At 62.3% G+C, this 13,092-nt stretch overlaps 1 protein-coding gene across 1 annotated transcript in view; it reads left to right on the top strand.

Annotated features, from left to right (window-relative positions):
• Positions 1-13,092, top strand: part of COL7A1 (collagen type VII alpha 1 chain) — a 31,084-nt gene that overhangs the window by 16,913 nt on the left and 1,079 nt on the right. The window contains exons 62-118 of the mRNA XM_056501867.1: positions 121-156; positions 381-452; positions 657-701; positions 885-920; positions 1,074-1,109; positions 1,217-1,321; positions 1,465-1,500; positions 1,673-1,708; positions 1,860-1,907; positions 2,017-2,052; positions 2,219-2,350; positions 2,495-2,704; positions 2,796-2,831; positions 3,000-3,044; positions 3,213-3,284; positions 3,399-3,443; positions 3,593-3,655; positions 3,745-3,789; positions 4,065-4,100; positions 4,366-4,401; positions 4,585-4,629; positions 4,873-4,905; positions 5,064-5,126; positions 5,215-5,250; positions 5,356-5,436; positions 5,534-5,602; positions 5,700-5,735; positions 5,831-5,872; positions 6,006-6,050; positions 6,188-6,232; positions 6,349-6,384; positions 6,517-6,576; positions 6,717-6,842; positions 6,978-7,049; positions 7,244-7,279; positions 7,515-7,574; positions 7,740-7,784; positions 7,858-7,893; positions 8,016-8,051; positions 8,142-8,198; positions 8,417-8,488; positions 8,721-8,792; positions 8,880-8,915; positions 9,008-9,088; positions 9,173-9,226; positions 9,439-9,492; positions 9,569-9,631; positions 9,734-9,796; positions 10,075-10,191; positions 10,544-10,621; positions 10,699-10,752; positions 10,942-10,990; positions 11,069-11,116; positions 11,496-11,585; positions 11,911-11,994; positions 12,087-12,206; positions 12,884-13,051. Coding sequence (XP_056357842.1) covers positions 121-156; positions 381-452; positions 657-701; positions 885-920; positions 1,074-1,109; positions 1,217-1,321; positions 1,465-1,500; positions 1,673-1,708; positions 1,860-1,907; positions 2,017-2,052; positions 2,219-2,350; positions 2,495-2,704; positions 2,796-2,831; positions 3,000-3,044; positions 3,213-3,284; positions 3,399-3,443; positions 3,593-3,655; positions 3,745-3,789; positions 4,065-4,100; positions 4,366-4,401; positions 4,585-4,629; positions 4,873-4,905; positions 5,064-5,126; positions 5,215-5,250; positions 5,356-5,436; positions 5,534-5,602; positions 5,700-5,735; positions 5,831-5,872; positions 6,006-6,050; positions 6,188-6,232; positions 6,349-6,384; positions 6,517-6,576; positions 6,717-6,842; positions 6,978-7,049; positions 7,244-7,279; positions 7,515-7,574; positions 7,740-7,784; positions 7,858-7,893; positions 8,016-8,051; positions 8,142-8,198; positions 8,417-8,488; positions 8,721-8,792; positions 8,880-8,915; positions 9,008-9,088; positions 9,173-9,226; positions 9,439-9,492; positions 9,569-9,631; positions 9,734-9,796; positions 10,075-10,191; positions 10,544-10,621; positions 10,699-10,752; positions 10,942-10,990; positions 11,069-11,116; positions 11,496-11,585; positions 11,911-11,994; positions 12,087-12,206; positions 12,884-13,051 — 3,568 coding nt within the window. The remainder of the gene's footprint in view (positions 1-120; positions 157-380; positions 453-656; positions 702-884; positions 921-1,073; positions 1,110-1,216; positions 1,322-1,464; positions 1,501-1,672; positions 1,709-1,859; positions 1,908-2,016; positions 2,053-2,218; positions 2,351-2,494; positions 2,705-2,795; positions 2,832-2,999; positions 3,045-3,212; positions 3,285-3,398; positions 3,444-3,592; positions 3,656-3,744; positions 3,790-4,064; positions 4,101-4,365; positions 4,402-4,584; positions 4,630-4,872; positions 4,906-5,063; positions 5,127-5,214; positions 5,251-5,355; positions 5,437-5,533; positions 5,603-5,699; positions 5,736-5,830; positions 5,873-6,005; positions 6,051-6,187; positions 6,233-6,348; positions 6,385-6,516; positions 6,577-6,716; positions 6,843-6,977; positions 7,050-7,243; positions 7,280-7,514; positions 7,575-7,739; positions 7,785-7,857; positions 7,894-8,015; positions 8,052-8,141; positions 8,199-8,416; positions 8,489-8,720; positions 8,793-8,879; positions 8,916-9,007; positions 9,089-9,172; positions 9,227-9,438; positions 9,493-9,568; positions 9,632-9,733; positions 9,797-10,074; positions 10,192-10,543; positions 10,622-10,698; positions 10,753-10,941; positions 10,991-11,068; positions 11,117-11,495; positions 11,586-11,910; positions 11,995-12,086; positions 12,207-12,883; positions 13,052-13,092) is intronic.

Below are 13,092 nucleotides of genomic sequence, written 5' to 3'. Positions count from 1 at the left end.
ACAGGGATGGTGGCATGGGAGGAGGTGTCCCCCTGGACACCCTCTGCTCTGGGGATGCTCTGGACAGGGACCTTTGGCAAGATGGGAATGTCCCTGTCCTCACCTCCTCCTTGTCTGCAGGGGGACCCGGGAAAGCAAGGAGATCCTGGCCGGGATGTAAGTACCTCTGGAGAGGGCGGGTTTAGGTTGTGCTCCTGCTGGGACCGTCAGACTTGTAAGGAACCAGTGCCCTGTCCCATGCTTCTTGGTCCAGGGCAGTGCAGCAGGACCCTCCCCTGTCCCCAGCAGAGTGCCACTGCCAGTCGCTCCCTGTTCCCAGGGCTGGCTGTTGCAGATGGGTGCCCTGCTGCCTTGTGCTCCACCATCTCCTTTCCCTACAGGGGCTGCCAGGGCTGCGTGGGGAGCAGGGCCCACCTGGTCCTGTGGGTCCCCTGGGACCACCTGGCGTGCCTGTGAGTACCAGCCACCCTGCACCCCAGGGACACATCCTGCCCGATGCCCTCTGTGGATGCCAGCTGGATCCATCCACAGGGCTTGCCCTGTGCCCAGCTCCCCCTTCCCTAGCTCCAGTGGGGCCCAGGCATCCCTAGCTGCTGGTGCCCCTGGCTGGTGGAGAGCCTGGGGGGCTCCCTCACCACCTTTTTTTTTCCTCCCAGGGCAAACCCGGTGAGGATGGCAAACCTGGCCTGAATGGCAAGAATGTGAGTAGAGGAAACAGGGCTTGACTTTGGGACTCTCTCAGGATGCTGAGGGATGGTGATCCCAGTACAACATAAGGCAAGGGGAGGATGAGGCAAAGAACCCCCATGCTCTGAGCCAGCCTCCTGTTTGTACCCGTGTTGAGATGGTTGAGTGGGGCCCTGACAGGCAGCCTTTGTTCCCAGGGAGAAGATGGGACACCAGGAGAGGATGGGAGAAAGGTAAGATGATCCATGGGTGGTCCCTGTATGGTCCTTGCATGGTCCCCCTGTGATCCCCACAAGCCCCATGGCTCCACCCTCCCCGACCAGGAGCACCATTCTGGGGCATGTGGATGGGGCAGCATCCCTCCAACTCCTTTCTCTCCTGGTTAGGGAGACAAAGGTGATACAGGACTACCTGGGAGAGAGGTGAGTGTTCCCCAGAGAGGAGTGTGTGAGGGGGCTGCTGGGTACAAGCCCCCCCTCGGGCACAGACCCAGGTCCCAGACCCTGGGGTGTCACTGCTCTCTCGGCAGGGCCGCAGCGGTGCCAAGGGCGAGCAGGGGGACAGAGGTGTGCCAGGCCCCCTTGGCCCCCCTGGCCTTCCCGGGGTCCCAGGCCAGGTTGGCCCCCCAGGCCAGGTGTGTAGTTCTCGACCCCATGGCGCCACTCAGCAGCAAACCTGGAGTTCAGACTGCTCTGAGGCAGGCAGGACCCCCACCCACGGGCAGTGCCCTGTGTCCATGGGGGCTGGGGGCTATTGTGTCACCTTCATGTCTTCTAGGGCTCCCCAGGCCTCCGTGGGGTGGCTGGACCAAAGGTAAGCGTGCTCCTTCCCCCCAGTCCCCCAAGGCAAAGGTCTGGGGGGGACCACATGCCCGAGGGAATAAGTCCCTGGTAGGAGTCCCCACCCTGAAAATGACAGGCTGGGCCCTGGTGCTGCAGTTGGTGCTGGGCAGCCTGATCCCCTTGATCCCTTTGCTGTGTTTCAGGGGGACCCAGGGGAGCCTGGACTGCGAGGGGAGCCGGTGAGTACCCAGCACTGAGCCTCACAAGCTACCAGCACCCCAATCACAACCACAGCCCCCTGCTCAGGCAGCACCAAAGTGTTAACTCTGAAACCTCCTGAGGGTGAGCACTCTGTGCATCTTCTCATTCCCTCTTTTCCTGTAAACCTAGGGGCGACCTGGCAACCCTGGAGCACGTGGAGACCCTGGGACTACAGTGGTGAGTCTCTGCCCTGACCTGCTGTGCTGCATCAGCCCTGGGGGATAGAGAACCGTCCACAACCTCTGTGGTGGGAACCTACTTTGTTTTTAATGTCTTTGTATTGCAGAACATTGAACGTAGCCTGGAAGCACTCGGCATCAAGGTGTGTATTTCCTGACTGTCAGGCTGGGGCTTTTTCCTGCCACATGGCAGCAGGAAGAGGGCATGGGAGGTGATGGGAGATCCAAGCAGTTTAGTATGGGTTAGCAGGACTGTGGAGTGCTGGGTTCCACTAAAGCCCTGAGCGTTGGCTCTCTTCTCCCTGCCAGGTCTCATCCCTGAAGGAGCTCACGAGTGCCTATGATGGGAGCTCAGACTCGCTACTGCCGGGCTTTGAGCGGCTGCGGGGCCAGAAGGGCAGTCGGGGGGATCCAGGAGAAAGGGGGCCCCCAGGCCGAGAGGTGAGTGCAGCCAGGCTTGATGCCAAACCCCAGCACTCTGCCCCGCTCCTGCTTTCTGGGCTGGTTGGCAGTTCATGCTGGGGTGCTCGGGGAGGGCTCACAGCCCTCAGGGCTGGCTCTGGCAACACAGCTTATGTTTTGCAGGGCTCCTTAGGCTTCCCTGGTGAGCGAGGACCCAAAGGTGACAAGGGGGACCCAGGCAGCCCCGGCCCCCAGGGCCCCATGGGCCGGGCCGTGGGCGAGCGGGGTCCCGAAGGGCCGCCGGGGCAGCCAGGGGAGCCTGGCAAGCCGGGCATTCCTGGGGTGCCGGGCCGGGCTGGGGAGCTGGGAGAGTCTGGGAGGTCCGGCGAGAAGGTGAGTGTGTGTGCAGGTGCAGGTGAGGTCTGGGGGACTTGGTGAGGGGCCCGGGGACAGCCCTGTGACAGCCACCATGGTGTTTGCACAGGGCGACCGAGGCGAGAAGGGCGACCGAGGTGAGCAGGTGAGCTGGGACAGGGACGGGGTGTCCCCATCGCCTGCTGTGCTGTGCCCCTCCTGAGGGGCTGCAGGGCTCTCTGTAGGGCAGGCAGATGCCCTGTGGAGGCCAGGAGCGGCCATACCAGGAAGGCTCTGCCTTTTGACACTCAGCCTATCTCTCTGCCCTTCTCAGGGAAGGGACGGCGTGCCTGGACCCCCGGGGCCCCCAGGGCCCAAGGTAGGTGATGGCTGCTGCTGGGGACCATCGTCAGGGTGCCAGCCTGGCCCTGTGGGGATGGATGGCCACATCCAGTCCCTTGGCACAGGGGCTTGGGGAGGGCTTTGCCCCTGAGGGGCCCTTCCTGAGGTGCCCTGGCTGCTGGCCCTGACTGTGCCCTGCCCGCAGGTGGACGTGGTGGAGGGCAGCCTGATGGGCCTCCCAGGCGAGCGCGGCCCCACCGGACCCAAAGGAGCCAAGGTGTGTGGCTGGTGTGAAAGGAGAAGGGCAGCCAAGACACCGAGCTGGGCTGAGGAGGGTGGGGGGGCAGAGGGGCAGCAAGGGCTGATGGCACCTGTCTTCTTCCCACCACAGGGTGAGCCAGGAGCTGAGGGCGAGCGGGGACCCAAAGGAGATAAGGTCTGAGGTTATAAATATCCAATGTCAAAAGGGTGCAAAGCCCTGGGTGAGGGCAGTGCTGGGCACACCCCTCTATGGGTGTCAGCAGACCCTGAGAGGCCATGGGAAGGTCCCTGACCATCCTGTGACACTGCCTGTCCCCCCTGCAGGGCGAGGGTGGCCTGAGGGGTGACCGAGGGGAGCCTGGTGAGAAGGGCAGGGATGGCGCCCCGGTGAGTGCTGCACTGACCCCATCCCTGCCTGGCACTGACCCCATCCCTGCCTGGCACTGACCCCATCCTGTCTCCATCCTTTGCTCCAGGGTCTCCCGGGTGAGCGAGGGCTGGCAGGCCCTGAGGGGAAGCCGGTGAGTGGGGACACGGTGGGGACATGCAGGCTGGGACTGGGGGAGGTCTCACACCAGCCACCACCAGCATCAATATGGGCATTTATGTCTCATTCACCTTCTTCTCCCGCCACATCCCATGCAGGACCTGCAGAGCTTTAGGGGGCTTCTCCCTAATTCCCACCCCTCCTAGGTGCCCTGGCTGGGTACCACACACTGGGCATGGGGAGCAGGCAGGGCTGTGTGGAGGGGGTGGGTTTCCACTTGTCCACTGACCCTGATGTGGTTCTTTGCAGGGCTTGCCAGGCTTTCCTGGCGTGCTGGGACGCCCGGTAGGTGTCTGTGTATCCCCCATGTCCTTGTGCCCCACCACCTCAGCACACAGCTGGAGGCTCCTGGCTGTGAATGCTTGGTGAAACCATGGGAGTCACTCTGCTGCCGGGCTGGGTCCTTGGCTCCCTGCATCTTAGCAGGACCTGTCCAGGCATCTCTTACTTGGTGCTTACAAGAGCTGCTGGCACTGTCTGGGTCTGCCCTCCCCTGCTCCCTCTGGGGAAAACCCACTTCTGCAGTGATCCCATTTCTTCCTCCCTTCAGGGCAATCAGGGAGAGCCAGGACCCCCAGGACCTCCGGTAAGGAGCCACCTTGCACCACGTGCAGGGGACTGTCATGCAAGGGTGGTGTCAGCCAGGGTGGGCATTCCCCAGGGAGCGGAGGTGGGGTGGCAGTGCTGGGACTGACTGGTCCTGCTGCCCCCTCCCTGTCCTGTGTCACCAGCAAGCACCACCCCAATAATGTCCCATTGTCCCCTCCAGGGCAGCACTGGCCCACCAGGCACCCAGGGCACAGCTGGTGCCAAGGTAAGGCAGCAGCACTGGCATCTGCATCAGCATTGCCATGTCCAGCCTGGCAGAGGGAAAATGGTGCTAGATTTGGGGACTGGAGGGAGGACCACATTTCATTTAATTTTTCACATTTCACATTTCATTTTCATTGGGCTGGGGGGAGGGACATTTGGGCTGGACCCCCTCCTGGATGCAGGTATGTGACCAAAGTAGCTGGTTGGTTGGGGTGGTGGGGTTGATGCACTGTGTTCTTCACAGGGTGATCCAGGGGAACCTGGCTCCAGCATCCGTGTGAGTACTCATACCCTCCCTGCCAGTACCCACCTGGCTGTCCCAAACCATCCAGCCTTCCCAAAATCAGCCAGTCCCACCCTAACACACCTTCCCACAGGGGCAGCCAAGGTCCTGGCTGTGCCATCTCCTCTCTGATGTGGCTGTTTCCATTGCAGGGCTTGCCTGGTCCCCAGGGCAACATGGGCTTGCCAGGACCCCTTGGCCCCCCTGGCCCCGTGGTAGGTATTTGCAGCACCCCAAACCCTCCCCTTGGCTGTTCCTGGTGCCTGGAATACTGCTTGATGTCTGCTCATGTCTCCACTGCAGGGCCCACCAGGTGTGCCTGGGCTGCCAGGACAAGTGGTGAGTGTGTTGCCCCCCACATGTGGCTGCCATCAGTGTGGGTACTTGGGGCTGCCTGGGGGCTGTAGGGCCCTCACAGCCCACCCCAAATCTCACTGCCTGCAGGGGGAGAGCGGGAAGCCAGGCGTGCCAGGCAGGGATGGTGTGCCCGGGAAGGATGGCGAGGCAGGAGTGCCTGGGAAGATGGTACGTGTGTGCTCACCCTGCCCCATCCCAGGGACACCCCACTCAGCTCAGCCTGGCTGTCTGCAGCTAAGGCTGAGGGCTGTGCCACTTGTGCCAGGGCTTACCAGGACCTTCAGGGCCTGCTGGTCCCAAGGGAGAGCCAGGGGATGCTGGAGCCCCAGGGCAGGTGAGTGCAGAGCTGCCCTGTCCAGTGTTCCTGGTCAGGATGAGGGGGAGCATCCTGTGCAGCCCTGCTCACCTGCCCACTCTGTCCTCTGCCCCAGGCCATTGCTGGTCCCCCTGGAGCCAAGGGAGAGAAGGTAAGGACCAGGGTGTGAGGGCTGGGGTGGGCAAGGCTCTGCTGGGCACTGGCATCCGCAGTGGGCACATCTGAGCACTGCTGTGTGCCCTGCAGGGTGAACCGGCGCTGCTGGAGGGTGTGCTGCTGGGAGAGCCCGTGAGTCACCCCATGAACCCTGGCACTCCCTTACCCTCATCTCCCCCCATTCACCTTTCCCACCACCCTTGCCTGCTGAGGGGCAAGCCAGCCCTGTGGCTGCCCTCTCCCCTAACCCTGCTGTCCCTGACAGGGCTCCAAGGGAGACCGAGGCTTGCCAGGCCCCAAGGGCGAGAAGGTGAGCGCTGCCTTGGAGTCAGTGGGGAGGGCGTTGTGTGGTCCCTGGCTGCTTGGTCACAGTGTGGGGATCCAGCTCAGCTGCTCCCCTTGTTCATAATCCCACACATCATCTTTTTCCTTGTTTTTCCCTGCCAGGGGGAGCCAGGAAGGTTTGGAGAGCCGGGAGATCCTGGAGAAGATGTGAGTAGGAGGCGTATGGGGGTAGTAGGTGGATATTGGGGACAGTGGATGCTGGCAGGATCTGTGCCCCTGCCACCTACTGCCCAGGTCTTCCTGGGGGCTTGGTGTCTTCGCAGGGAGCCAAGGGATCCCCTGGAGCCAAAGGGGAGAAGGTATGTGTCCCCTGTCCCCAGGGGGATCCCCCACCCTGGGGGATGCTCTGGGTGGCATGGTGGCCATGTCACCTCTGTCACCCCTGGCTCACCAGCCAGATGATGTTTCACATGCTCTCTGCCACCTTGCAGGGATCACTGGGTGTCGGTGCAAGGGGACCACCAGGACAGGACGGGCCTCCAGGTTTGAAGGTAACCCCTGTTCCCCATGTCACCCTGGCTCTGATCATGTTCCTAATGACCCAGTGATGCTCTAGCTTGGCTGGCTGAGGGAAAAGCATGCTCCTGAGGAGCTGTTTTTGTGGGGCTCATCTTTTACTTCCCTCCTTCAGGGTGACACCGGCTTGCCAGGATTACCAGGACCCCCAGGCTTAGCAGGCATTGCTGGGATGCCAGGACAGCCAGGCCTGAGAGGGGACAATGGACAGCCTGGCCCTCCAGGGCCCCCAGGAGAGAGGGTAAAGACTACAACCAGAACATGGCAACACTGATCCTGGTGGCTCTGGACCCTTGTGCAGTGTCAGTGAGGTCCCAGCAAGCCCCAGTGCTTCCCAGCCACAGCCCCTGCCCATTCCCTGCCTTTTCCCTGCCAGGGTTTGATCGGCTTTCCTGGCAGGGATGGCACTGCTGGACCACCAGGACCTGTGGGGCCCCCAGGGCCGGCCGTGAGTATGGTGCACAGCATGCCTGGGGATGTAGGCTGTGCCCTGGCTTCCCCACTGTCTCAGACAGGCTGACAGGGACCCAGCTGGCTGCTGCCTGGCCCCTGGAGTGTCCAGTGGGACTCTCAGTGATGTTTTGCAGGGTGTCTGGTATTGCTTTCCTTCTGTGGGTTGCTCACCCTTCTCCTTTCTTTTAGGGCATTCAAGGGGCCCCTGGCCTGAAAGGTGACAAGGTAGGACCTGGTGCAGCCCTATAGCCTGAGAGATGGGAGGCTGCTTCTCTTGTGGAGTGTCCCTGCAGCCACCTCACCCCTGAGAGTACTGAGCCCACTCTGGATGGTGGCACAGGGAGCCTCCTGTGTGCCAGGCACCCAGAGAGGTGGTGGGGACTGTTGGGTGTCCCCTGGCAGGGTTGGGGGGAACTGTGGGCAGTGAGGATGGGGATCAGTTCTTGCCTTTCTCTGGCAGGGCGCTCCGGGGGCCGGGCTGCCAGGGGCCAGAGGTGAACGTGGTGACCCCGGACCACGGGTAGGTACTGCCACAGTCCCCATGTCCCCACAGCCAGGGACAGGAAGGCTCACAGTGCCAGCCCTGACAGGTCTCTGAGCCACAGCTGCAGCTGTCCCTGGGGTGGGGTGATGCTGAGGTGCCCCCAAACCTAAACCCCCTTCTCACATCCCTTCCTTCTTGCAGGGTGAAGATGGGCGCCCAGGGCCAGAAGGGGATCGTGGGCCAGCAGTAAGTACCCCCCTTCCTCAAATGCATCCTGATCCAGGCCTCTTCCCGCCCACACCTCTCTTCTCCCCTGCAGGGCTTGCCTGGGAATCGTGGGGAGCGTGGGGACAAGGTAAGGGACTCTGTGGGCTGAGGAGCTGGGGGGAGAATGAAGCACTCCAGGTTTTGGGGTGCCCAGGGAGGTGCTGCCTGCTCCCTGCTGTGCAGCTTTGCAGTGTCTCACCTTCCTCACAGGGAGACCTTGGGGCCCCAGGACCCAAAGGAGACAAGGTGAGTCCTTGGGGCAGGGGCAATGGGAAGGCAGGCAGCAGCCCTGGCCCCCCTTCTCACCCCACGTCTCTCTCTGCTTTGGGGGTACAGGGCGATACTGTGGTGGTGGAGGGGCCACCTGGAGCACGGGGCAGCAAGGGGGAGCCGGTAAGAGCTGTCCCTACCCATCCTCTCCCATCCTTCCTGCCCCTCTGGGAAGAGCTGGAGCTTTTTCCTGCTGAGGGACCCTCCTTTGCAGAGCATATTGTCCCCTCTCCTTCAGCCACCCTACAGAACCCCATGTTCCTGCCCCCACGAGAGTCTGTCCTCCTGTGACTGAGCTTCTCCTCATTCCCTGACCCCTCCCTATGTTTCCTCCTTTGCAGGGAGAGCGTGGCCTGAAGGGCACAGAAGGGGACAAGGGGGACAAGGGGGAGCAAGGCATGCTCGGAGAGAAGGTACAGGGCTGGGGGGAACTTGTGTAGGGCTGGGAGGTGCTGGGGTGGGGATCATGGAGGGCTGCTGACAGGGCAATGGACAGAGGAAGCAGGGCATGGCAGCATCCCTGTGCCCTATGTGCTGGGGCTAGTGGCACCAGGGACATGGCACAAGGGGAGCTGCCAGACCTGGCCTCAGAGGTGGCTGGAGCTCTCCCTCCTGCCCTGTGCTGATCTGGGTTTCTGCTTGCAGGGCACAAGGGGTGAGCAAGGAGAGAAAGGTTCCATGGGCTTCCCTGGGGCACGTGGCCCCAGCGGGCAGAAGGTATGAAACAGGGCAGCCCCTCTGCCGGGGAGTGCTGGTGGCAGCATGCCCCTCAGCTGCCCTGACTGATGCCTTTGCCTTCCCCAGGGAGAGGTTGGAGCACCAGGAGAGCCTGGCGAGCCGGTGAGGAGCTGTGTCTTTGTGCCTCTGCTGCCCCACTGCAGGGCAGGAGCAGGAGCAGACCCCCGTCACGCTGTGTGTGTGCTCTGTCACAGGGTCAGCCTGGCTGTGATGGCATCCCCGGGGCACGGGGAGAGAAGGGGGACATGGGACCCCTGGGCATGCGTGGCCTCAAGGTGGGTTGGCTTCTCTGGCTGCTGGAGCTCTCCTGGCCAGGACTAGCGCTGGCTTGGCGTGGCTCTGACTTCCCATCCTTGCAGGGTGACCGAGGCATGAAAGGTGCCTGTGGCCTCAATGGGGACAAGGGCGAGAAGGTGAGTGTGTGCCTGTGGGGTGCTGCAGGAGCCTGGATGTTGCCTGGAGGCTGTGGCCCTTTGGATCCCTCCACCAGCCAGCGGGAGCGGGGAGATGGCTGAGGCCAGACCGTGACCCCGTGACAGGGCATGGGGTCCCCTGCTCTGCCTGTGGCTCTGAGGTGAGCGTTGAGGGGTGGAGGACTGACTGCCCTGCCTCTCTCCTGCTGTAGGGAGAGCCAGGGATCCCGGGGCGCTCGGGACTGCCAGGGAGGAAAGGCGAGCCGGTGAGCACCCCACTGCCACCAGGGTGGGACTGGAATGCAGGGCTGGTGGCTGATGGACATCTGCTCTGTCCCACAGGGAGATCTGGGTCTGTCAGGACCACCAGGCATTCCAGGAAAGGAAGGGCTCATGGGACCCAAGGTAGGTTAGAGCAGTGCTGGGAACAGCTGTGCTGGCACTTCATCCTCTCACTGCCTGCCCCCCACTGTGTGTCCCCTGCTGCCTGTCCCTTTCTCTTCGCAGGGTGACCGGGGATTTGACGGGCAGCAGGGAGCCAAAGGAGACCAGGGGGAGAAAGGAGACCGGGTGAGCAGGATGGAAAGGGATGGGCTGCATTGCACCACATTGCTTGTACCAGGACACAGCCTTGGTTGAAAGCATATCAGAGCCTGATGCTCCCAGAAGATTCATTCAGTGCTGCTCTAAATTATGTCACTAAACAATGAATGGCAACAATTCCCTGCTCTTTATAAGAAGGCACCAGTGCTAGTTCTTTGGGGGTGTGGGGTCAGAGGATGTCCGTGGCATCTGCCCTGAAGTCAGGGGCTCTGACACCCCTGGCCTCACCCTCTGCTCTCCTCCAGGGTGCCCCAGGTGTTATGGGTGTGCCTGGTCCCCGGGGCAGTGACGGTGCTCCTGGCCCCCCTGGGCCCTCGGGGAGCGTTGGCCCACGAGGTCCTGAGGGCATGCAGGGCCAGAAGGTACGTCCTCACCACGGGTGACTGGTCCCCTCTGGGGCTGCGAGGATGGGAGGGCCCTGTTCCCTTAGTGGGTGAGGGATGGGGGGCATCTGGAGTCATGTCCCTGCTCTGTCCTGCCCTGCCAGCTCGCTGGCTTTGGGTTCCTCCCTTGTGTCCCCCAGCCCAGGGGATGGAGTCTGAGGGGAGGAGTCTGGAACCCTGCTTGTCCTCGAGTGGAGCTGGACCTCTCCCCCTCCCCACCTGCATTTGCATCCCTGGGTGCAGGCCTGGGGAAAGCAGCACATCCATGGTGCTGGGGAGAGCAGAGACTCCAGCACCCAGCAGCCAGATGCTGAGCAGGTGTCCTTTGCAGGGGGAGAGGGGCCCCCCGGGACAGTCGGTGCCGGGTGCTCGCGGCGTGCCCGGCATCCCTGGTGAGAGAGGAGAGCAGGTAAGGGTGGGTGCCTGGCCCTGCCTGGATGGGCTCCAGCCAGGGCCAGCCTCCCACCTCCTCTCTGCTGTCCCCAGGGCAGTCCTGGTGCCCACGGGCTCCGTGGGGAGAAGGGGGAGCCAGGCATGACGGTAAGGAGCAGAAGGGAGCCAGCATGGGCTCGTGGCACTCAGGTCACTGGGGTGGGAAGGGGTGCTGGGTGCATCCCAGTGCCACTGATGTAGGGGCTGCCCTCACCTCTGGGCTCTGCTAGACCCTGGGAAAAGGTTTTTTCCTCCTCTCTAATTGCTCCATCCCACATGCCTTCGTGTGCCCGGCAGGAGGAGGAGATCCGTGGCTTCGTCAGGCAGGAGATGAGCCAGCACTGTGGTGAGCATCCCCCACTGCTGCCCTTGGGGCTGGGGGTATGCACCTGCTGGCCCTGACCCCCACCCTGTCTCTCCACAGCCTGTGGTGGCCACTTTCCACGGCACCAGGACTCACGTGAGCACTCAGGTTGCAGCTCTTCCTTCCTATCCCCCCGCCCCACACGTGCATGGACATGCAGGTGTGCCACTGTTTTTGGGGAGCTGGAGATGGCTGGCACCCTCCATGAGCCTCCTGTCAGGGTCAGCATCAGTGTAGGACCCTGCACAGGGAGAAGGGGTGGTGTGCAGCAGGGATCCCCAGGGGCAGCTGGCTCGGGATGGTGCCAATGGAGTCTGGGTGCTGCCAGGGTCTGCCCAGCTGAAGGGACCCAGGAACTGCACCCCATCTACTCCTGGGTGTCAGAACTGGGGCAGGTGTCCTGTAGGGTTCAGCAGTGCTGGAGGAATGGGACTGGAGGGATGGAGCAAGGGGTGGGCTGGGACGAGGTGGGTGCTTTCTCTCCAAGGAGGCTGGGGGGCTCAGGCCAGGAGCAGCTTCCATTCGGCCCAGGGAGCAGGAAGAATCGTCCGCCAGGAGAGAGAGCATGACCAAACAGGTGATGGAGAGTCTGGAGGACCTGTAAGATCTAGCAGCATGGTCATGTGTGCCTCCCTGTGCCCTCCCCTGTCCCTATCCTGCTGGGCTCCACGTGGGTGCTGTCTGGGCCTCCCCTGCCTGTCCCTCCTCTAGAAGCCCCCCTGGTCTGGGGTGCAGAGAGAGGAGGGGGTATCTCCAGATCCATGTACCCTGTCAGGCTGCTACAGGGTTGGGGCAGTGCTGGACTGCTCCACCCTTGAAAGCAGTGGTTGTCCCCTGGGAAATAAGGAGAAAGCAGCCCAGACTCCTTTGCCTCTTCCCTGATGCCTGTGTTCCCTTGACAGGGTCCGTCTCCACTCAGCCATTCCTTGCTGGCAGTGCTCACATAGTGCCTGTGCTCAAATTGTCACACGCTGAGGAAGATGAGGGTGTGTCATCCCTGTGCTTTTAGTCCTTGTCCCCCTTTCTCTGTGCTCCATGTGTGTAGTGAGGACTGCTCATGTGTAGTGCTGTCTCCCAGGGCAGGACAGGCAGATCATGATCGACAGTGATGACCTGGGGTATGACAGCATGGATGGAGAGGAGGAGGACTACGATGAGGTCCTGGAGATGGACAGCTTGGAGCAGCCTGCAGTGGATGGTGAGCTTCCCTGCACTCACCTGGCACTGAGAGCCAAACTGTTGGGGGAAATCATGGAGCTGCCCCAGGTTTTGCTGGTGTGGTGCCTTTGCATCCATCTGGGCAGTGGGTCCCTGTGCCATCTGTCTGGGGGGATTTGGGATTTCCTGCCCTCTCACTGATATTTGGGAGGGTTGCACCTTCTCTATCACTGTGCTGCCCACACCATGCAGACCTTGTGCTCTATCCCCCTCACCGAAGTTGTCACCAGCAGTGATGGGTGGTGTACTAGGCTGGTGAGACCGGCTGCCCTGGCAGCTTTCCTGTGCTCTGGTCATGAGCCACAGGATGGATCTCGAAGGCCCCAGGAGATCATGGAAGCCCCAGTGGCAGCATGGATGGAGAGTCCCTCTATAACCTTTCAAGGGATGCTATGGCCATCATGTCCCCACACCACCTACCTCCCAACTCTTTGCTGAGAGCTGTCCCAGATGGAGACAGCTTGCCCAGAGTGGTGTCTCCTGCCCTCAATTCCAACACTTGGGCAGAGCACAGAGACATCTCCTCCAGCCAAACCCTTCCCATGCTCAACCTTCCCCTTCTGGGGTTTCCCCTCCTCTGCCAAGTGGGTCTGGCAGCCTGCACTGCCAGTGTGCTGCCAGTCCCTGCCTGCCCTCAGCAGCAGCGTTTCCCCACAGCTGAGCCCTGCAGGCTGCCCCTGGACGAGGGGGACTGCCAGCGCTACACCCTGCGCTGGTACTACAACCAAAGAGTGGCCGAGTGCCGGCCCTTCGTCTACAGCGGCTGCCAGGGCAACCTCAACCGCTTCGACAGCAGGGAGGAGTGTGAGCTGCACTGTGGGGCAGGTAGGCAGGGCTTGGCACACCGGCAGGGCCAGCAGCATCTC

The sequence above is a fragment of the Oenanthe melanoleuca genome, chromosome 12 (genome assembly GCF_029582105.1).
Source record: "Oenanthe melanoleuca isolate GR-GAL-2019-014 chromosome 12, OMel1.0, whole genome shotgun sequence".
Lineage (NCBI taxonomy): Eukaryota > Metazoa > Chordata > Aves > Passeriformes > Muscicapidae > Oenanthe > Oenanthe melanoleuca.
Note: the sequence above shows the minus strand (reverse complement) of the source record. Positions and strands in the feature narration are given on the sequence as shown.